This window comes from Primulina tabacum, chromosome 8, assembly GCF_025594145.1.
Source record: "Primulina tabacum isolate GXHZ01 chromosome 8, ASM2559414v2, whole genome shotgun sequence".
NCBI classification, from domain to species: Eukaryota; Viridiplantae; Streptophyta; class Magnoliopsida; order Lamiales; family Gesneriaceae; genus Primulina; species Primulina tabacum.
The window spans coordinates 11,296,713-11,318,594 of NC_134557.1; the positions used below are offsets into that span (position 1 = coordinate 11,296,713).

General features: G+C 34.7%; 1 protein-coding gene across 2 annotated transcripts; it reads left to right on the forward strand.

Moving 5' to 3' along the window:
* Positions 1 to 8,497: 8,497 nt before the first annotated feature.
* On the forward strand, positions 8,498 to 20,304 carry LOC142553740 (THO complex subunit 1). 2 transcript variants are annotated; one of them, XM_075664200.1, is made up of 21 exons: positions 8,498 to 8,639; positions 8,730 to 8,813; positions 9,198 to 9,272; positions 9,594 to 9,687; positions 10,281 to 10,426; positions 10,522 to 10,593; positions 12,893 to 12,965; positions 13,131 to 13,196; positions 13,309 to 13,355; positions 14,490 to 14,561; positions 14,654 to 14,779; positions 14,883 to 14,948; positions 15,258 to 15,299; positions 15,498 to 15,614; positions 15,749 to 15,831; positions 16,422 to 16,488; positions 17,156 to 17,227; positions 17,348 to 17,398; positions 19,082 to 19,141; positions 19,226 to 19,375; positions 19,774 to 20,304. In XM_075664200.1, exons 1-21 carry the CDS (start codon positions 8,622 to 8,624, stop codon positions 20,074 to 20,076), a joined length of 1,884 nt encoding a protein of 627 aa, XP_075520315.1. In that variant the 5' UTR covers positions 8,498 to 8,621; the 3' UTR covers positions 20,077 to 20,304. The 2 variants fall into 2 exon arrangements, with proteins under 2 accessions (XP_075520315.1, XP_075520316.1); XM_075664201.1 differs by lacking the exon at positions 19,774 to 20,304 and adding an exon at positions 19,486 to 19,707 and having other exon boundaries at positions 19,226 to 19,444.
* Positions 20,305 to 21,882: the final 1,578 nt, after the last annotated feature.

Genomic DNA, 21,882 nt, shown 5'->3' on the forward strand with positions numbered 1-21,882 from the left:
AACTACGGCCATAGCTTGTCCCTTAAGAAAGCTTTTCCCCGCCTACCCGGTTCACGTTTTCACGCGTAGTTCTTCGAGTTTTCGATCATGTTTCTGCGAAGGCACGCTTGTATTTTTGTTTTCTACTCATACACGTCATAAGTATGCTGAAGTTTATGTGTTTGCATGAAAATTCTATGATCTACCTAGTAATGGCATTTTTATATAAGTTTGACATATAAAAATTTGCCTATTTCACGACTCATGGTCACGTTTTTTATTCTTGTGCAAGGGGACTGCTGAGTTTGGTTACTAAGGGGCTGTGCGCATTTTAAATTACGGTGTCAAAGGGTCGGAGTGTGGAGAGGGTCGAGATTGTGCATAGGCCGAATGTTACTCATGGTTGCTTGGGTCGGGGGTGGCTCGATCAGAAGTGTTTGGGCGCATGGGCTGTGCAATGATCATCCCTAGCCTTGGATCAGACCCTGGTGGGTCTGAGCCCTGGCCTAGGGTGGCTCGAACATGGCTGGAGTTGGTAGAGAAATCGGACGAGTGCGTGTGAGTCAAGTAGGCCGCGGGTAGGGGTTCTTTGGTGATTTTAGGCTGTTGACGTTTTGGCAGCCTGCATGGGGCTGTGTCCGTGAGTCAGGTAGGTCCATTAGGGTTCTAAGGTGGGCTTGGAGGGGCTGGATGCATGGCTGGTCCCTTCGGTTGTAGGCTAGGATAGAAAATATGAAAGGTGGTGCGCGTCTAGGGTTTCAAGTGGTAACTTGCAGATTTTTCCAGCAACTTTCAGCAAGGGTTTGGAGTCATACGGGGTCTGGAATTGTTGGTTTAAGTGCTGGTCTAGTAGATTTAAGACATGAATTAAGTTGGAAAAAATTTGGTTAAGTTTCGGGTTGATTCAGGTTAAAACCGGGACCTGGTCCAAGTTTTAAAACGAATCGTTTATGTTTGGTAATGAGCTTAAGTTTATGTCTAAGAAATACTTTTAAATATGTTTTGAGATGTTTTAAGGAGCTTGGTAAGCTTCGGGTCAAAATGATGTTTTAAGGAGCTTGGTAAGCTTTGGGTCAAAATGTAGAGGTCCGGGGTAAAACGATCATTTTGGGTTTTCAGGAGAGAAATGGTCATTTCGCACACGAGTCGAGATTTTTGTCTTGGCAGCGCCCTAAGCACGATTTTACATGTTTTAAAATGTTTTTATGATTATGTATATGATTTTTATGAAATTATGAAAATACGTTGCATGCTTGGTTTTAGGGAAAAATTACGTATATGCATGATTTTTGTTAAGTGATGTAAATGATGATGTTTTTGATGGATAGAAGTTGATTGTGACTGACGATATATGTATACGATGATGATGAGGCCTAGGCATCGTGGATGTGTAATACTGTCGCTGTTGTCCGACAGCCGCTGGGTACCACGGTTTTACGTAGATGGATCCATCAAATAGAGCAGATACGATAGAGCTGATACGAAAGTCACAACTAATGAACTAAATTCAATCAATGTAAATGTATAAGTATATGATGATATGATGAGCTGTTTTTAACACGACATGATTTCCATGACAGTGTTTACGTTTATGCATTTAAGTAATGAAGCGTATTTTACTGCAGTACTTTTCACTGTTGCATGTTATGTATGTGTATTCGCTACTAACGGTATAGTTGAGTCGAGTCTTTATACTCACTAGGCGTGTGTGATGCAGGTGAGCATTTTGAGGAGGAGACTAGAGGTGCCACACTCTTAGTAGGCAGAGCTGCATGTGCGCACATGACCCGAGGACCACACTTTTCCGCACATCACATTTTTATGAGATTTGAGTAGGCATGATCGGTTTTATATGTTATTATAATAAGATGTTGATTTTTCAGGATTTTACTCGCTTTATTTTGTTAATGCATGGTTGAGGGCCGAGTTGGCAAATTTTAAATTGCAGTATTTTATCTGTTGATTGACCACAATTATTTTGTTGAATGTGCATTTTTCAGCAGTAGTGCATGCATGCAAGATTTTATATTTCGAAATTAAGTTTACAAAAAAAATATATTAGTATTTTTAAGTAGTAGATGTTTCAGTTAATTAGGAATTTAGTTAATGTTTCATATCATGCTCTTGCAGCATGTTTTAATCCATATAAAGTCGTGTTTAATCGATATACACGATCAAGAAATAAACGGTTGATAAAACCTAATGGTTGTTCAACGTATGCTTCTTCTTCCAGTTGTCCGTTTGAGAATGAAGTCTTTAAATCCATTTGATAAATTTTAAAATTCTTTTAAGAGGAATGAACAAGAAACATTCAGATTGCTTCCAGTCTGGCTACTGGTGCAAATGTTTCATCATAATCAATTCGTTCTTTTTGCTTGAATCCTTGGGCAACTAGCCTTTCTTTGTTTCTTACTACTCTTCCATATTCATTCATCTTGTTTCTGTATACCCATCTTGTGCCTATAATAGATTGGTGAGAGAGTCTTGGAACTAAGTTCCGGACGAGATTTTTAGTAAACTTATTGAGCCCTTCTTGAATAGAATCATACCAGTTACTATCAATTATGGCTTTGTCAATCTTTTTAGGTTCAATGTTAGAAATAAATCCAGCATGTAAAAATTGATTGATCATCTGCCCTCAGATTCTTATGGGGGCAGTTGGATTACTTATTACTGAGCCAGGTGGGTGGTTTTTGTTCCATCTCTAGAATGGTTTAATAATAATGTTATGAGGAACTGAATCAATTGGATTGAGTTCAGTTTGGTTGAGTCTGTTGAGTTATCAGTTTGGTTAACATCGGTTGGGATTATGTTGGATCTTTGTGCATCAACAAATTGGTCGACTGGATTACCATCTTGTTCAACAGATTGACCAATCAGCATCGATTCTGCAATTTGAGGAGTTATTTTATAAACTTCATATTCAATTTCATCCTCCAGATTTATTTCTTCAAACCGGTTGATTAGTTTGGCTAGATCAGTTGACTGGTCAGTCATCATTGCCTCATCTAAAATAATGTGCACATGTTCTTATCATTCAGAGTTCTTTTGTTAAAAACTCAATAAGCTTTAATAACTAAAGAATATCCAAGAAATATACCCTCATCTATTTTAGTATCAAAAGCAGTAAGATGCTTTTTACCATTGTCATGGGTAAAAAATTTTCAACAAACAATTTTGAAGTAGGATAAAACGTGTTGCTTGACATGCCAGATCTCATAAAGTGTTTTGCCGCGTTTCTTTTTAATCATTGATTTGTTCCCAGTATAGCATGCATTGTTTACTGACTCAACCCAAAAATCTTTGAGAAATTTCAGAATCAACAAACATTGTTCTAGCAGCCTCTTTAAGGGTCTTATTCATTCTCTCAACAAATTCATTTTGCTGAGGTGTTCTAGCTGCTACGAACTCATGTTTGATTCCACGATTTTCTAAAAAAAGTAGACAAAGTTTGGTTGACAAATTCAGTTCCTGTATCGGATATAATTTTGTCAATTCTTTTAGCTTTTTCATTTAAAATTTTTTGAAAATTTTGACCAGTTGAGTTGCAGTTTGGCCATTTGATTTTAAAAATATTACCCAAGTGAATAACAATTATTAGAGTGTATTTCATTCTCTCTAAGCTCATAACTAGAATATGATCAAACAAGTCCATGTATAGCAGTTCTAAGCTTCTGGTTGATGAATTACACCCTTTGTTTTTAAAGGAAGACCTAACTTGCTTCCCAGACTGACAAGATGAACATACTTTGTCTTTATACAATTCAATTTTGGGCAGACAATTAACCAAATCATTCTTGCTCAAATCTGTAATGGCTCTGAAATTTAAATGACTTAACATCTTATGTTATAACCAGTTTTTAATAAGTTGGAAGTAATGAAGCATACTGGTTTACAAGGCTGATTAGTCCAACTTATTTTTTATGTGTTGCTACACATGTCGCTTGTCATTATAACGTATCCAGACATATCTTTGACAGTGCATGCATTCTTACTAACTCAACTGAATAATTATGGTCACGAAAATGATTTATACTGGTCAAATTATATTTAATATTTTTAACAAGTAATACGTTATTAATGATAATGTTACCATGGATAAACTTATCTTTACCCACAGTTCTACCTCTAGAAGCATCTCCAAATGTGATCTTTGGTTCAGCATATTGAATTAGTTTTGATAGTAGTTTTGCTTCACCAGTTATGTGTCTTGAGCATTCATTGTCCAAGTACCAAACTGACTTCTTGATTTGTTCATTTATTGTTCCCTACAATAATAAATTACGAATAACTCTTGGTGCCCATACTTACTTGGGTTTACATGAGATTTAGTATCTTTGGAACCCAAATTTGGATCAGTTTAACTGACCGATCATTTGTTATGTTCCAAATAGATCGTGTGTGTATGTGGTGTGTTTTGTGTGCAGTTGAAACTGTATGTTATTTACCCTTTCCAAATTCATTGTTCAGCCTATATCATTTCTGAATGGGCTTGCTGTTAGACTTGCCTTTCATCGAGTTGTGCTTGGTTTGAATAGGCTTCCAGTTTTGTTTAACAATCAAACTCTCAGACACGTAACCAACACCAAACTTCTACCTTTACTCATATCTTCAATAGATTTGGCAACTTGATGAATGGGTTCTTGAAATTCATGTACCATACTAGATCTTACAAAATGAATACATTTTTCTTTGCACATATTCAGTTTTAGTTGAGTACTTGTCTTGGGAATGTTTTCCTTCTTGTTGAAACCGAGACCAGTTTTGTCTCCAACATGTTTATGTAACTCTTGCATTTCAGTTAAGATAACTGTAGACTTATTTCAGGATGAAACTAGTTCAGTTAGCTTCATGTTCTCATATTTAACTTTCCAGTTTTCATCATGTACTATATCAATCTCAATTTTCAGCTTAGCAATCTCTGCTTTCAGACTTGATAATTCACTATACTGTTCCTAGTCATGTACTCTCTCGTTGTTCATTTTTTCAGCTGATTTTTGTGATGGTTTCAGTTTCACAGCAGTTAGGGCCTTAGTCAACTGAGAGGTAGACTGAGCATCTTCGCTTGTTTGCAATTCAAAACTTATAAGTTTTTAAGTCTGCAAGTAAGTTATAGAGCTCCATTTTGCTCAAGTCTTTAGATTCACGCATTATTATAATATTGACGTCCCATTCCTTTGGAAGTCATCTTATCACATTCAGAATAACTTCTCGATTTTTGTATACTTCTCTAAGTGCACTAAGTTTTATTACGATTCCACTAACTCGTTCATCAAAATCAAACATATATTTTCCATGCTTCATCTTAATATTATCAAATTTTTGTATGGCCAGCTGAAACAACTTTTCTCATATTTTTTTTGCAGTTGTGCACATTTTTATTTTGCTGAATGTGTTTTTGTCAAGAGTTTTGTACAAAATATATTTAGCCACGTTTTTAAGATTTGTTTTCTTCTTATCATCATTTGTCCATTCCTCCTTGGTTTTTCCAGCATTTGAGGATCATCTTCAGTGATGACTATAGTTGTATTTGCTTTCAATATCTTTATTAGTCAATTTCAATGACAAAACACATATCATCATCTTAAACAACTAAATGAGCTTCCATCTTCATCTTCCAAGCATCAAAATCTTCTTTAGAGAACATTGGAATCGTATTGAATGATGACATAGAAATATTTTGTTCAGGGACAAAAATGAATCGCTCTTATACAACTTGTTAGGATTGAAGCTAAGATTTAGAGGGATGGTAAATAAATTTAGCCAAAAATATTTCAACTGGATTAGCAACACTGAAATTTGGTTTTTTTCCAGTAAGTCAATCAGTTGACATGTGCGGAAGTAGGCTTGCTGAAAATAGTTGAACAAATGGCTTAATGACACAGAGTGATGATAGTTGAGTAACAAGCAGTAGTAAACTGAATGCAAAATTGTTCCTAGATGTTCGGAGAATTCAATATTCCTATGTCATCCCTTCTTCCTCAAGGAAGACTTGTACTGAAAGATTTTGTTAATGACAAGCAGTTTGAAATCACCCTCTTCATCATGACTTAAACACTGCTTGACTGAAACTCTTAGTAAAAACTCTGATTTAGAGAATTCTGAGAAGTAAGACTTCTTACTTTCAATTACAAAAAATAATAAAAACTTCTAAGAACCAATGTGATCAATGAACTGATATGATAATGAATTATCTGTGTGTGCTGACTTTCAGTTGGGGTTTTTAGTAACTTTTGTAGACATTATCAGTTTGTTTTTTATATCCAGGAATCGAAAAACCTTGTCTCGATACAAGTCAACTGATCTATTTATACATTCAATGGACAACGGTAACCTGTCCAAATATATCTGTTTATGACTGTGGATGTCCTTGTAGCCAGGTCATCGTCTTTTTTGATATGTTCAGAACTTTGGCTGCAGCTCTGAACCTTTATCACTGATCGGTGAAAGACGAAAAGTTTAAACATTTGACTCTGATTTTTAAAAAGTGATCGAACCAATTTACTAGAAATTTTAAAAAGATTTTATCCTTATTGATAGATATTCAGTGGATCTAAATCAGTCTACCCAGAATCAGTTGGCTCACGATATCCTTCTTACGGATTTATCAGTTAGGTTATTAGCTAATTAGATTTTCGAGTTTGAGTTTACCTCTAGAATTCAGTTTGGTTCCAATCACCAAAACTAAAATGTTTCAACATCGTATGTGACAAAATCACAAATAACACCCATAAAAAGTTTTTTTTTCCCGATTTTTGATTAGATATATATAGCAAAATTGATTGGATCGATTAACGTATCAAGAGTGTTTAGAAGGGGGGATTGAATAAACACTCACAGTTAAAACTGGTCTTTTCTAACTTTGAGTTCAGTTTGGTGACAAACTGATTCTCGGAATCTTGTTGGTCAATGACAATCAGTTAAACTAAAGTAGTTGCGGAAAATAACTGACTGAAAGATAGAATACGAAACTGAAATAAAGTAGGCAAGGGTTGTTTCTGGATGTTCGGAGAATTTAATTACTCCTACGTCACCCCTTCTATCTCAAGGATAGGATATCCACTAAAAGACTTTGATCAAATACAAGAATTGTACTGACCCACTTCAGTTTGGACTTAAAACTGTCAAAAATCGAAACTCTTAGTTTAACAGAATGTTCTCAGTGCGTAACTGATCTTAGCACTATTTTCAACGATTATTACAACTTGCTAGTGAGCTCAAATTGTAGCCTTAACTGCTACGAATATATCAAGTAAGAGTGAGCTGAGATTTTGACAGAGTGACAGCAAGCTTTTGAATAGTGTTCGCATCCTCTTTTTTTTTTTCAGATGTTCTTCTGTCATATTTATAAGCTTCTTTTCTCCAACGGTAACTTGAGGTGAATTTGAATCTTTGTATCCGTTGATTTCTACTTGATTATTCCTTGGACATTGTTTGCTTCATTTATTGTGATGCGGCGTCTTAATTGCTTTCGCCGAAATGCGTTTTTCTAAGCTGTATTGATTGAAGTGCGGCGTTGCAATCTTCTATGTCTCTTGACGGTTGATTATTCTTTCCCGAGACATGTTCAGTTGAAGGGTGCTTAGCATATGGCTGAATATATCAACTGATCAGTCAGTTGATTTCAGTTATTATTAAGTCCAGTTGTTGAATGTACTTGCGCGTATCAGTTGGTTGATCAGTTTGTTAATATTTTGTCTAACGCCGGAATTTAGTTTCCAACAAAAATCCATAAACTAAAACAATAATAAATACAATAAATGTTTCAAGCTTCCATCTGTTTTGTTCACCCCTATATTTGTTTAAATCTAAAAGATATCAAATAATAATAAAAAAAGAAAATTAATAAAATTTCAATGTCTCATGAAATTAATATCTAGGAGAAAGCAGAGAAGATAAAGATAACTTTTATGCTTTGAGGTCTTTACTTCAAATCACCTTTGCAGTTTGGTGCGTCGTGTGTGTCCCTTTCTCTCCACTGTAGACGTCGTGCTGAATTGCTGGAAGAAAAAGAATGAAGGAAAACGAGAAAAGACCCGCGGATGGTATGATAATTAAGGATGTGAGTTGGGCCGGAAGGGATGGGTTTTGGGTGCGTTAAGTAAAAATTTAAATATATATAATTTTTTTTGGGTTGGGTTAGAGTCCTGGTGCAACAAATTGGTCCAGAAGGTGAGGATATTATAAATATAACCTATGATAATTTGTTAAATTATCTCATTTTCCATGAATTTAGACACCACTAAGGAGACCAAATTATTATTTATTTTTTATTATATGTTATTTTTTAATTAACTTGAGTGTCATATAAAAACTAGCATAATGTTATTGTCCGATATTTTATCTATTTCTAAAAATATTTAATTTTTATTTAAATGTAACTTCTCTTGTCCACAATTTTTAAATCTTTTCAAATTGAAAATTGAGAATAAACATTGAGTTGATATATATAGATAAATTATCATTTTTTTTAATTGAAAGGTTTCGTTTATTTATTTATTATATTATGTAACAGATATTTATTCTTTGGGTGATGAATGTGCCAAACTTGAGCTGGTTCATGAACCAAAATGATAGTCTAGGTTTTGTGTGGAAGAAGAACAGCGTGCGAGACTTCGTAATTCTCACACTTATATTTCACAATGGAGAAGTTTGCATCGGTAATATTAATTTTTAATCACGGGTTTTTGTTTAAAGGAATTTGTGGCAACAATTCTTAGCTTAATTTGGTCATTTGTGTTAATCGTCAGGATTTATTCAGGAAAGCAATACTGAATCCGGCTCCGCCTCAGGATTTCGCTCTTCAGACAGTGCAACAAGCTATAAAACCCCAGGTTTTGTTGATATATTTTACTATCTGTGCAAATACACAATTATTATTCTTAGCGTATGGCTCTAGGATTCATAAATTCTGGCGGCATCGCGTGATAAAAGTTAGAACTTTTGTCAAGTACGTTTCTGGGTGGTTATTTGATCAAGAATTTACGGATATGGGAACCTCTGTTTTCCAGATGTTTGTGTGATATGATTACGTCCAGTTTTAAGCTTCCACAGCTTTTTGGATATATTGTTGGGAAATTGAACTACTATTCTTTGGTTGTGCGTCGATTGGCTTCAGGAACCTGCAATTATTGAAAGACCGCGTTTTCTGATACGGTGGTCTTTGTTGGGTTGGCTCACTGCTTTCTTTAATATATCTATTTTTTTTCTCTTTGCAGAAGCAAATGAAACTGGTTCAGGATGAAAATCAGCTTTTGGAAAATATCCTCCGGTCTTTGCTTCAGGAGCTGGTGGTAATGCAATGCTACTTTCTCAAGTATATTATTCTGTTATACTTGTTTTGTTTTGGAAAATATCCTCCGATCTTCGCTTCAGGAGCTGGTGGTAATGCAATGCTACTTTCTCAAGTATTCTTCTATTCTACTTGTTTTGTTTAGGAGAAATTTTTAATATGGAAGACTTGTATTGTGGATATGTTACAATGAATTAAAACAAACTTTATTTTTATTTCGTTCAGCTCTTTAATGTTTTCCTTAATCTATTTAAGATATGCCTAGCGATTTTTCATTTCACATGTTAAATTTGATCTTCATGTGACATTTATCTTGATGCAGTCAGCCGCCGTTCAGTCAGGCGAGGAAATCATGCAATATGGAAAATTGATCGATGGTGAAGATAGCAATCAGGGTCAAATTCCTCGCCTTCTTGGTTAGTGTTCCATTTATATTTTGCTTCCTTTTATTTCCTTTTGGATTGTGTTTTGGGATAGAATCGAGTTCTTACGTTATCACTTATTGATTTCTGCCATAACCCCAAGAGGACAATATTTTGTGTGAACAACAAGGACAATAAAATGGAGGTTAATAGCTGAATTGGGATAACTAATCTTTCACTTTTCAAACTGGGTTTCTAATTGTCTTTTTTTATCAATTACATTTTTATTCATCAGAGATTAGTTTCGAGGGAATAAATATTTTAAACTTTTCTGCTCATGACATGATTTTGTTTAGTGAATTGGTTTCGAAGTTCATTAAATGGAATCCACTTGAATAATTGGTCAAAATTCAGTCAAATTCAGTCAAATTCAACCAATTTCCTACAATGTTTGATATTTGAAAATTTATTGTGGAGTGGTTGTTTATTTCGAAATCATGCAGTAAAAGTCAGAAAAAGTTATTTGGAAATGGATGAATGTTGAATCTGAAAATGGGTAGAATACAAGCATTTATTGGGTTTTTAAGTGGAAAGCACAGCCAGATGCTTCTCCCTCTTTCTCACGCAATTATCTATGTTTTCTGCAGATATTGTTTTGTATCTTTGTGAGAAAGACCACGTCGAAGGTGGCATGATATTTCAGCTCCTAGAAGATTTGACAGAAATGTCTACAATGAGAAACTGTAAAGATACATTTGGGTATATAGAGAGTAAACAAGACATTCTTGGGAAGGTGTGTGCTATGAAAATGCATGCATGAATTGGAATGCATCTCTGCCTTGGATTTGTTTATGGGGAAATGTTTAGGCCATTTCTTGTTCTATGTAGCCAGAGCTTTTTGCAAGAGGGAAGCTTGTAATGCTGAGAACGTGCAATCAACTCCTTCGCCGATTATCGAAGGTTTGACTCTCCAGAATGCTGATTGGACTGGTTATTTCGTTTGCTATGGAAATCATGCTTATGTACTTTCAATTGGATTCTCATGTATCTAAAATCTTCATATTTCTCCGAATGCGATATTCCTTGAAGTGCTAGATGATAGTGAGCCTTCATAACATTGTCTCTGAAACATGCTCAAAATCTTCTGAAGGCTTGCTAGAATTTATGGTTTCTTACTCCATGGTAAAAGGACGTGAACAACCACTATCACTTCAAAAGACAAAGAATAGATATGCACTCGTTCTTTCCAATATTTTGTTAATCAGGGACAAGGAAGTACGATAATTAATTTCGCATCTTTCCTGGTTATTTATTCAAAGTTATGATATATTCATCAGTCACATATAAGACACTCTTTTTTCTCTATTGTGAGTCTCTATTGATGTAGTGGACACTGATAGGGAAGATATTCATCTCTTCATCCAGGCCCATGTTTTATAGATATGATAAGGTAATTGGAGCATTTAGGGGGATTGTGCTTTGCAGTCTCGACGAAGTAAGAAGGAAAACAATTCCGGGCTGAATGTGGGAAAGTTAAACAATATTGCCTGCTACACAAGTTGTGTTGCGTGGCTGCTACTAAAGTCTGAGTTCGTGTTTGATCTCACAAAAATGATTGTTCTCGGGGTAGGGGGATCGACTCTCCTTTTTTTTTTTTCCATTGTAGCGTGCCAGAGTGATGAGATTATCAAATAATATGAAAGCTTTGATACTTTCTTGTTCTGAATTCTTTTCTACTGCGGTAATTCTGTTCCTTTTTGTTCAGAAACACCAGGACACTTGAATTTGTCTTTCTTCATGTCAACTTTTATTGGAGCTACTGCACTTTTGTATCTTCTTTTTTTTTTTTTTTTGATAGGAAACATTATTTTATTATTAATATAGTAAAAAGGATTACATCAGTGGACTAGAAGTTCACTGTCCTAATCTAGTAAACAATAGCACGATTAGTTTAGTGATACGCATAATCCCATTGTCTTATCAAATCGAAAATCGAAACATTCTTGAAATCTTTGTGAATTCCGATCCAATTGGCAACGGTAATCCTGATCTTCTCCCAGCACTTGTCAATATTTGCATCTTTTCCTTCGAAGATTATTTGGTTTCTTTCCAACCAAACCGTCAAACATATGCAATGAACCACGACTTGCCAAAATAGTCTTCCTCTCTTGCCCGTGGTTTCCCAAATCCATACCGAATAATTCTTTTGTTGTTTTAGGTATCACCCAAACCAACCGCATCTCTTGCAACGCTCTATTCGACAATGATGTCGAGAATGAACAGTGGATGAGAAGATGGTCCTGAGACTCTATATCATTCCTGCATAGAACACGCCAATTGGGGCACAAAGCAATTCCGGGGCATTTTTTTTGAATCATCTCCGAGGTAGGCAGCTTACCCAAAGCGATTGTCCAAGAAAAAAGCTGAATCTTGCTAGGAACAGGGACTTTCCAAATAGCCTCGAAAAATTGGAATTTTGGATAAAAATGATAAGAGAAGAAAGACTCGTAGAATGATCTAACTGAAAACATACCCGACGAATCCCCGTTCCACTGAATAAAATCGTCCACCCCCTGAACTAATCTAACCGATTCTAAGACTTCTAATAGCCCTGACAACTCATCCATCTCCTCATCTCTCACCCCCCTTCGAAAATGAAAATCCCAAGAATAGTTGCCTGTGTCATAATCAATTTGTGCAAAATATGAAATAGGCAAATTGTGAAAAGATGATAGCTGAAATAAAGCTGGGAAACAAACTTTGAACGAACAGGCCCCCAACCAATTATCTTCCCAGAATCTGACCTTATTCCCTCCTCTCACCTTAACTGAAATCTTATTCTTAAAAGTTGGGTATATCCTGGAAATAAACTTCCAAGGGCATCTAAACGAAACATTTCTTGCCAACCCCGCATCACACCCATTTTCTTGTAACCCATATTTCCTCAAGACCCTTAGCTTTCTCATAATTTATCGTGCAAAATTAGCATCATCTCCAGGATCTTCCCGGTTATTCTCTGCCGAATTTAAGCTGAATATTCATACCTGGAACGTGAATCTAAGTTATGAAGGAATAAATTCTTCTTGCTTAATATTTGTTAGCTTTTACTCTCTGTGTTGTTTTCTTTTCGACTGTTTGTAGAGTCTCTGTATTACCTGGTTGTTTTATTTGGTGTGTCAAATATTATCTAGGAAAACGATTTTTGATTGGAAAACCATCAAATTCTTGACATACTCAACCGAACGATCTTTTATTGCAGGCAAATGATGTTGTCTTCTGTGGACGAATTATAATGTTTCTTGCCCATTTTTTTCCTTTATCGGAACGATCTGGTAATTATGTTCCTCCAGTAAAGTGCTGCCATGTTTGTTTCTCTAGTTTTTACTGGGCATTAACTACTTCTCTACCTTCTTCAGCTTTCAATACTAAAAGAGTTTTCAATATTAACTACTTCTCTAGTTTTTACTGGGCACTAACTACTTCTCTACCTTCTTCAGCTGTCAATATTAAAGGAGTTTTCAATACATCAAATGAGACAAAATATGAGAAAGAAGCTCCAGATGGTGATTGTACTACGTCTGATTTTCATTTTTTTTTCATACTCATTTTTTATCACTGTTCCTAGATCCATCAATGTCTCTGTTCAGCCTTGTTTACGAATTTCTTTGCTATCAGGTAGTTCTATTGATTTCAACTTTTACAAAACCTTTTGGAGTTTACAGGTCAGTTCTAGGAGCTGAGTCCTTGCCCTACATCTCAATTTAATTTTCAGAAATTGTGAACATGTGTGCTTTGCCACTTTATTTACGTTAGTACATAGAAGAGAAATTTCACAAGCAAATTCATATAATGCCTCTTGCTAATGAATTTAATATCTTTGAGCTCTAACCACTTCCTTTGTATTCACCGATAAGAAATGAAAAACTATAACCTAAACAAGTCAAAGCGCCTATTTTCCTTGGCTAGTTGCTGTCCATCTTTCCTACAATGTCTATTATCATATAGATTTTGGTAGGATGAGTTCTACAGAGTGTTTTGTACCATTCATCTTAGACCATAAAATTTTTCCCATGTATCGTGATGCTCCTCCCACAGAAATTGTGAACTGAGGTGGCAGCCCACCAGCCATGATAAGCTATGGCTGTCAGGTTGCTTATCTTATGTCGTGGAAAGAGATGGCAAAACCTGAATTTCTGATTCACCACCAAAACCGAGTAGCAAACATTTTCTGCGTAACTTAAAAAGGAAATGGGACAAAGCTAAATGCAGAACTACTGTAGCTAAACAGAATATAGACGAGACACAATATGTAACCAGGTGTCATCTTTCAAAACTAAATACAAAAGGAAACTGAATACAGATTTCTGAACTGGAAAGTGCTGTTCTAAAACGAGTAACGTAAATCAAATCCAACAAGAGGTGAAAGGAAGTTGTGCATTGAAACAATTAACCTGTTCAATGATTGACTGATTAAAATGATTATATGTTTTCATCGTCACAAGGATTACAGAAATATAATTAATGGTTCAAGACCCAAAAAATCAAAGTATGAAAGGATTAGAGGTTTATAGAAATTTAACGCATGAAAAAGATAATCAAGCGGGGAATAAGTAACAAAGTCCAAGCCTATGGTTAAAAGACTTCTACCAATGTTATCTCAATTTTTTAATATTATTTTGAATTTCTATTTTGTATAACTTATTGACTCCAAATTTATTTTCTCCCACTTAATCATGTCATGCAGTAATATTTCTTTATTAATAAAGGTTGAGTAAAATGTAAAAAACAATTTTATCAAAATTACTAGGTGATCTTTGCCGTGTTACAGATGATCTTATTTTTTATTTGATGTTCAGGACTTCTTTTCCAATCCTGCTTCTCTTACTCCTGTTATTACAAAGTGGCATAAATTTGCTTCTAGTTTGACGGTAAATTTTTTGTTTATTTGGTTATTATGCCAACTTCCACTACTACAGATTGGTGTCATTATTATCATTTTCCTTTCAACTTGGATATTTAGGTTGTGCTGAACACATTTGAGGCTCAACCTTTGAATGATGAAGAGGATAATTCTATTGACCTTGATGAGGGGGCATCAAATTTCAGTATAAAATATCTTACTAGCAGTAAGCTAATGGGCCTCGAGGTATGTTCCTACATAGAAAGTATGAAGTTCTCTCGAGTATAGCAACATATTTGATTTAGTTTCGACTCTAAGTATGTTGCGTACCTTGTACTATTTCTTACAGTTGAAGGACCCAAGTTTTCGTAGACATATCCTGGTTCAATGCCTTATTTTGTTTGATTACCTCAAGGTATGTTTCTGTTTTGTATTTTCTCCTTTGGGCGGTTTGTTCTATGGCATGGGGAACTACTATAGATTTGCTAACAAAGCTTTTGACGAACATTGAATGATGGAGGTTTTCTTCTTCCTGTGGATAAGCTGTTGGTATTTAATTCCAAAATTGGAAAGAATTTCTAGTGGTTTTAATGTGTGCTAGAGTTATTAATATCTACTTCATTAGTTTGTGATTCTTTAATCTGGGTTTCAACATGAACCCCCTGTCTCATTAGGTGTAACTTCTGATTTGCATGAAATGTTGACAAATATTTGTTACTTTTAGGCTCCTGGGAAAAATGACAAAGACTTACCATCTGATGCAATGGTTAGTTTTCTGTTGCAATTTCCTTTTTAACCATTCCACTTGTTCGATGATCTTGCTAATTGTGTTCTACTTTTCTCTTAATAGCTATGCGTTAGACAAATCATTTTAGCCTTTATAATTTTTAATTTCAAACTTTATTATAAAATTTTCTGTTTAGATCTACGAAGTCATAATATTTCTTACCCAATGTTAATATAGAAGGAAGAGATGAAAACTTGTGAAGAGCGGGTCAAGAAGCTTCTAGAAATGACACCTCCTAGAGGAAAAGATTTCCTTCATAGCATTGAGCATATTCTTGAACGGGAAAAAAATTGGGTGAGCATTAAAGTTGAATCTGCTCTTTTGTATGGGATGCAAGTTGCTTATTCACTTGTTGTCTCCGTTACTTCCTTTTTATTTCTTAGTTTACATCTTTGATTGTATACATGTTGAGTTATTCGCCTTTATAGGTCTGGTGGAAGCGTGATGGCTGCCCTCCGTTTGAAAAACAACCGATAGAAAAAAAGCTAGCTCAAGATGGAGGCAGGAAGCGGTGATTAATTAATGCCTTGTTTTGTTATGTTGCAATGAAATCGTAAGGATGCATTTTGGTTGGAGACTAGGAGTATCATTATTTGAGGACAAAGAGATCTTTCAATACATTTTTTTTGAAACTTAAATGATCTATGTTAGGCATTGTGGTACCAATTTATTTGAGCTTCAGTGTCGTAGGAATTGTACTCAGCGAGCTTTACAATTGACATTGCTTTCATGATTATTTCAAATCTTTTTGATTTTCATTAAGTAAATTTTGGATCCTGAAATTTTTTGTAGAAAAGTGACGGATTTATATGATCAGTTTATGGATGAGTCTCAGATGAGTTACAAAAGAGAATTTCAAACTCCACGCAAGTGACCGTGATGAGGCTGCAAATTAATGTTTTCTTATGAGACTCTTCTGGTGGCAAAACTTTTCTTTTTCTGATTTTGTGCCTTGAAGCATTAAAGAAACCAACCTTTTTGCAATTTCAGATGCTGAAATGATGAAATTCAGCTTGTTGTATCAATACAAGGAAATTAATTGCTCTTTCCAATTATGAGCTCCTTTTTACCCGTTTTCTCTCCTCTTTTTCTAATCCTCAGTCGGCCTCGGTGGAGACTGGGAAATAAGGAACTCTCTCAATTGTGGAAATGGGCAGATCAAAATCCGGTATGTTTCTCGTACTTACTATTTGAGTTCTTGAAAAGTTGCTGTTTCTCTTAGTTGTTTTTCTTTGTTAGCCAAACAGTATTTTATTATGTTGATTGAGATTTTGGACATTGTAGTTGTTCCAGTCAGTTTGAACGATGTTTGAGTTTCTTGTACGCTACATCTCTGATATTCATCAATGAATCGTCATTTTAAAGTACCGTAGATCGTCTTTGCGTTAACTTTAACAAAAATGTGTTTCCTCAAGAGTATGGCTGACAATTCTGTTTTTAGCTTAACTGATTTGCTAGCTAAATTCTTGATCTTCGTTACTTATGTCTTGTGATATTCTTCCATCACATTCTTGTACATTCGCTGGACCATTTGGCCAAACATTGTTTTTTCTAGTGCTGTGGTTAAAGAGATCTGTGCTATGATTACTTGGAGATTTATTATGTTTCTGCAGATGCTCCATTTAAATCTCTCTTACACCTTAAGTATATGATAATTTGTTTCATATCCGAAAGTAAAGGACGTGAAAATTCTCCCACGTGTAATTGGATGAAAATTTTATATTTATTGATAGAAGATTCCTATTTTATCTTCAATATTTGTTTTATAGGTAGAAGTTGATGTTTTAGAATCAGGATATTGGTTACTGTTACAATCCCATTGTTTGTTTCTTCAGAATGCTTTGACAGATCCTCTACGAGTTCGGACTCCTGACATCATGGATTACTGGAAAGGGTTGGCTGACGATGTGAGCTTGTGCAGCCTTTTTATTTGATTTTGTATCGGCTTGACTATTATATATGCCAAAACAGATCTAATTGTTGAAATTAGCTATCTAAAGAAAATTTTGTTGTTTTTGAAATGACAGATGGATGAAGCTGCGGGGATTGAAGCAGAATATCATCACAAAAATAATCGAGTCAGTTTTACTTTTTACTTTTCTTTTCACTGGATTCTTTCTTGATTTTGATTCTTATATATTATATTTTGATGCTCATGCTTATTGCCCACCCCAAAAAAATGGATTCCTTGATTTTTGAGCTTAAACGAAAAATGATAGATAAGGATGACACTTTGAGAAAACTGTATATGTTGATAAGATTTGACAGGCTTTGATTTTTTTTTTAAATCTAATTAGGATTGATTAGGATTAAAATCGGTAAGTCTTGATTTTTTCAAGATTCACCGTGATCTGATTTTTATGTGTCTGCCTATTTAAGTTGTGTCCTCTATCATTATTCGATAGCACTGGAATGAAGGAAATAATATTTTCTTCTCAAATTTTCCACCCCTTTTATTTCTGCGATATGATTCATTTTCAATGTTTGGCGCTATTACATTGATGGCTAGAACATAATAATGTGCTTGTGATTGGACAAGAATCATATAATAATTTAATAATTTCTAATAATTTGTGAAAGTAAAACAATAAAATACGATCAGATAATTCCAAATGTTCTTCCCTAGTGAGATAGACCAAGCTATTGATGTTTAATTCCATCATAATTAATTTCATGTATATCCCAAACATGTGAAAAACGGGAGATGTCAAAGAAGTGAGAATATCAAAAGACTTCAACAATGGGTATTTGATGAATTGACTTTGTTTTCTGCGTACTGCCACGAGGAAGAGGTTTAGTGAAATATTACTGAATTTGATTGTGATAGAGTTTGAATAAGGTAAGTGTTGGGGCAATACTTGTCTCTGTGGGATAGAGCAATCGAAACGTAGTGCTTGATCTGTTGTACGGTTAAAAGATTTGAGTTGTGCCGTTATCACAAGCTATAGCTTTTGTTAAAACGATTATTGCTTGATCCTACAATTGGCATCAGAGTCAAGCTCACGAATCCGATTACCATTGGTTACAAGAAGTGCAATTATTGAGAGTGATTGTCGAGATGCAATAATTGTCTCTGCTGTGTAGAGCAATCGAAACGTGATGTTTAAGCTATTGTAAGGTTAAAAGATTTGAGTTGTACCTTTATGACAAGCTATAACTTATGTTAAAACAGCAATAGCTCGGTCCTATAGGAAAGGAGATATATTGTTTTTTTATTCAATTATTCGGATATATATAGAAGAAAAGCAACAACCTAATAATATAGGATGAGGATCCCTATTTGTAAGCATTGTTATTCCAACTAAATACATTATCAGTGTAGTGTATATGATAATAACTCCAGATTTTATTTTTGAGTTGACCTCGAGATTTAAAATAATTATCATTTCTCCAACAGACTGTTTTTCAAGTTTCTGATTCGATTTATTTCTCTTGCTCATGCATTTAACGCTTCCATTCTATCTTCTTTCCACTGTTACTGTTAAGAATCCATAAGGATCGAAGATTAAAGTGGCAGGCTGGCAGCTATGAATGAACTCGGATTCACCTTCGAAGAAATGGAGAAGAAGAGATTTTATTGAATGTCAAAAATATGATCTGTATTCATTAGTCTCTTTAAGCTCTGTACATTTCCTTTTATACCAAAACGCAATTGTTAAGACACTCTCAACAAAATTAACTGACTAATCTAACTTCCAAGCTTCACCTGGCGGTAGCTGTGAGTGGTGCACCAAAGCTAACTGTTACATATCCTGGTTCAGGTCTATTGCTGGAAAGGTTTAAGGTTTTCGGCTCGGCAAGATTTGGAGGGATTTTCTAAAGTATGACCTTTTTACGACTAAGTTACTGGTTTCTATAACTGCATAGAAGCAGCATCTGAAACTTGCTAAAATTATTCTCTGCAGTTCACAGAACATGGCGTGGAGGGTGTTGTGCCTTTGGAACTTCTGACGCCAGAGGTGCGGTCCAAATATCAAGCTAAATCAGGTGATCGATCCAAGCGAGCCAAGAAGGAAGAAGCAAAAAACTCCTTGCAGCAAACAGAGAGCACTCAGGTTCGTGAAAACATTCTCAAAACTCAATATCCCATCTTTCTGGATCTTATGCGACACATATATTTCCTTGTGCACACCTGGTGATTTAAACAAGTTTAAATTACTTTTAGATCGTTAAGAGTACCGTGTTCACTCTACTCAATTCGATGGTTTAATATTTGTCCCGTGCATATTATCTTGTGTAGTGCAAAAATATGGTGGAGAAAGTTTGGTGCGGTTGTCAGAACTCTGCTTGTTTTGAACTATTGTTTCGTTTCAGCTTTACCAGTCTTTAATGTTTCTGTTTTCCTGCTTAGGCATCAACAAATTCATCATTTTCTTTACATCAATCTCTTCTTTCTTTTTTCCTTATGTGGTTACATTTTAAAAAAAATCTGAATCGACTCCATTTGTTGTAGATTGAAACACACACAAGCGAGACTGATGTTGAGGGAACCAGAGACGATCCTGAAGCCTCGGTAACCCTAATGGATGCAGATGCCACCATTGCATCGGGGAACCTTTCGCAGGGTGGGACTCCAACGCCAGATGAAATGCCTAAGCAGAACTGGGATACTGATGGTGGTCAGGAACTAGGCCAGATTGAAGCAGATACCGAAGTTGAGATGGGAATGATTGATGGTGACATGGATGCTGAGGTTGATTTAGACTGTCACGGCATGACGAGCCATGTGTGTAGTCACATTTGTTTCTTCTCATGACTGTTTAATACTGAAGTTATGGACATTGAAGTGAGCGTGCACACCCTCCCGAGTGATATGTTACACTTGGAGGGACAAGCAGGAAAAGCCTTTTCCATGTTTAAGTTTGGAACGGAGGATGATTATTTTCTTCGTTCTTTATAAGTTTTAGAGTTAAGAACACAAACAGTACTCTCTGTACTTCTAGATATATTTATACGACACTTCACATTTCCCAGTCTGGAATAATTATTGTCAAATATCAATGAATATCTGACTTATGGTTTTTTCTCCTAGACAAACATGGCGTGAACTGATTTTCACCCGCATTTGTTATGAATGTGACAAGTATCCTAGTGAAAAAAAGTTGATTACTTTCCTGTATTTTATAAAACTAGTAAGAAACACGTGTCTTGTATGCACGTGGATGCTTATAAAATATCATATAATTTATAAGAACTAATCAAACGATATGATGTAATGTTCAACGTATAGTATATTATTTAAAAACACATCTTTAATTGGAATACATAAATAATGGTGAAATGTCATCGAAAGTGTGCGATGTTCATTAGATATTATATAAATTATAAAAACTAGTCAAATGATATGATGTTATGTTTTACATATAATATATTATTTAAAACACATCTTTATATATCACTTGCGTTCCGCGTGGTGAACAAATGTTGCACGGCATAATTTTCAAGGAATAAGTGTGCATAAAACACTTATATCGAGTGAAATCGATAGATTCATTGTCTATTGAAAATTCATAATATAAAAAGTATTATCAAATCTCTTCTTGCTTAATTTTCAATTTTTGGGTGCGACTGTTTTATCTAAGTTTCCTCGTCCTTTTACTGAAATCAACAATTTCTCATTATCTTGAATTTGTTTGATTTCTCCATTGGAATATGATGAACTTTGTTTCTTTTTCTGTGATTTTGTCATTTCCTTAATACATGTTTTATTTTCCTCATGTTGTACTTGCTTTGCCCTTTCTTTAGCGTCATTTGCATTTGTTCTTTTCTTGTCTTCACTTTGTATTTTTTTTTTTTTTATGTTTTGATTCTTTCTTATCTTATCAGCATTTCTCTTGAGTTATTGTGCTTTCTCCAATCCATCCACAATTATTGATTTATTCCATTTTTTTGTCGAGACAGACTTGTCTAACTTGAAAAAATTTTTTTTTTTCTTCTTTGCTTGATTGATCAAGTATTGTTACGTGCTAACATTAATAATTTTTCCAATATAAATTTTGTATTATTGACAATATGTATTATATTATTATAATACTATTCAAATATATGTTTTAATTCACATTATTATGCATGTCAATTATTTTTTGATGGAGCAACCAATAAGCGTCTCAGTAACCTCTTTAAACAAGGTCACCCTATCAATTTCATTTTCATCTTGGACCAGCATTTTTATCTGGTATCTGAAAAATTAATCGTGAGAAAGTATATACAATTATTAAATGTTTTTAAGTGAGTAAAGTTAATTATAGTTGCAATACATTGGGACGATCTCGATATTCAGCTTCACACAATTGGTACAATCAAAGTGATTGGTAGTTTTGAAATAGATTTGAAACAGTGACAACATGCCTCGTATCACGGGGTTGATTTATTTTCAATTTTCTTAATGATTGCTTTGATGTAGTAGTACTTGTTCTACATGTAATATTATTAGAGTCAACAAATTTAATTCCGGTTATATCATCTTATGTCGTCTCAAAGCTATAAAAGAATATACAATATAGTTATCTTTAATGATAAATACATTGGTTCAAAACAATAATTCATGAAACGTGACATCACC

Coding starts and splice junctions, on each gene's coding strand:
- LOC142553740 (XM_075664200.1), top strand. Junction 10,427..10,521: donor AACAAGACATTCTTGGGAAG/GTGTGTGCTATG, acceptor TGTTCTATGTAG/CCAGAGCTTTTTGCAAGAGG. Junction 17,228..17,347: donor GGAAAGGGTTGGCTGACGAT/GTGAGCTTGTGC, acceptor TTGAAATGACAG/ATGGATGAAGCTGCGGGGAT.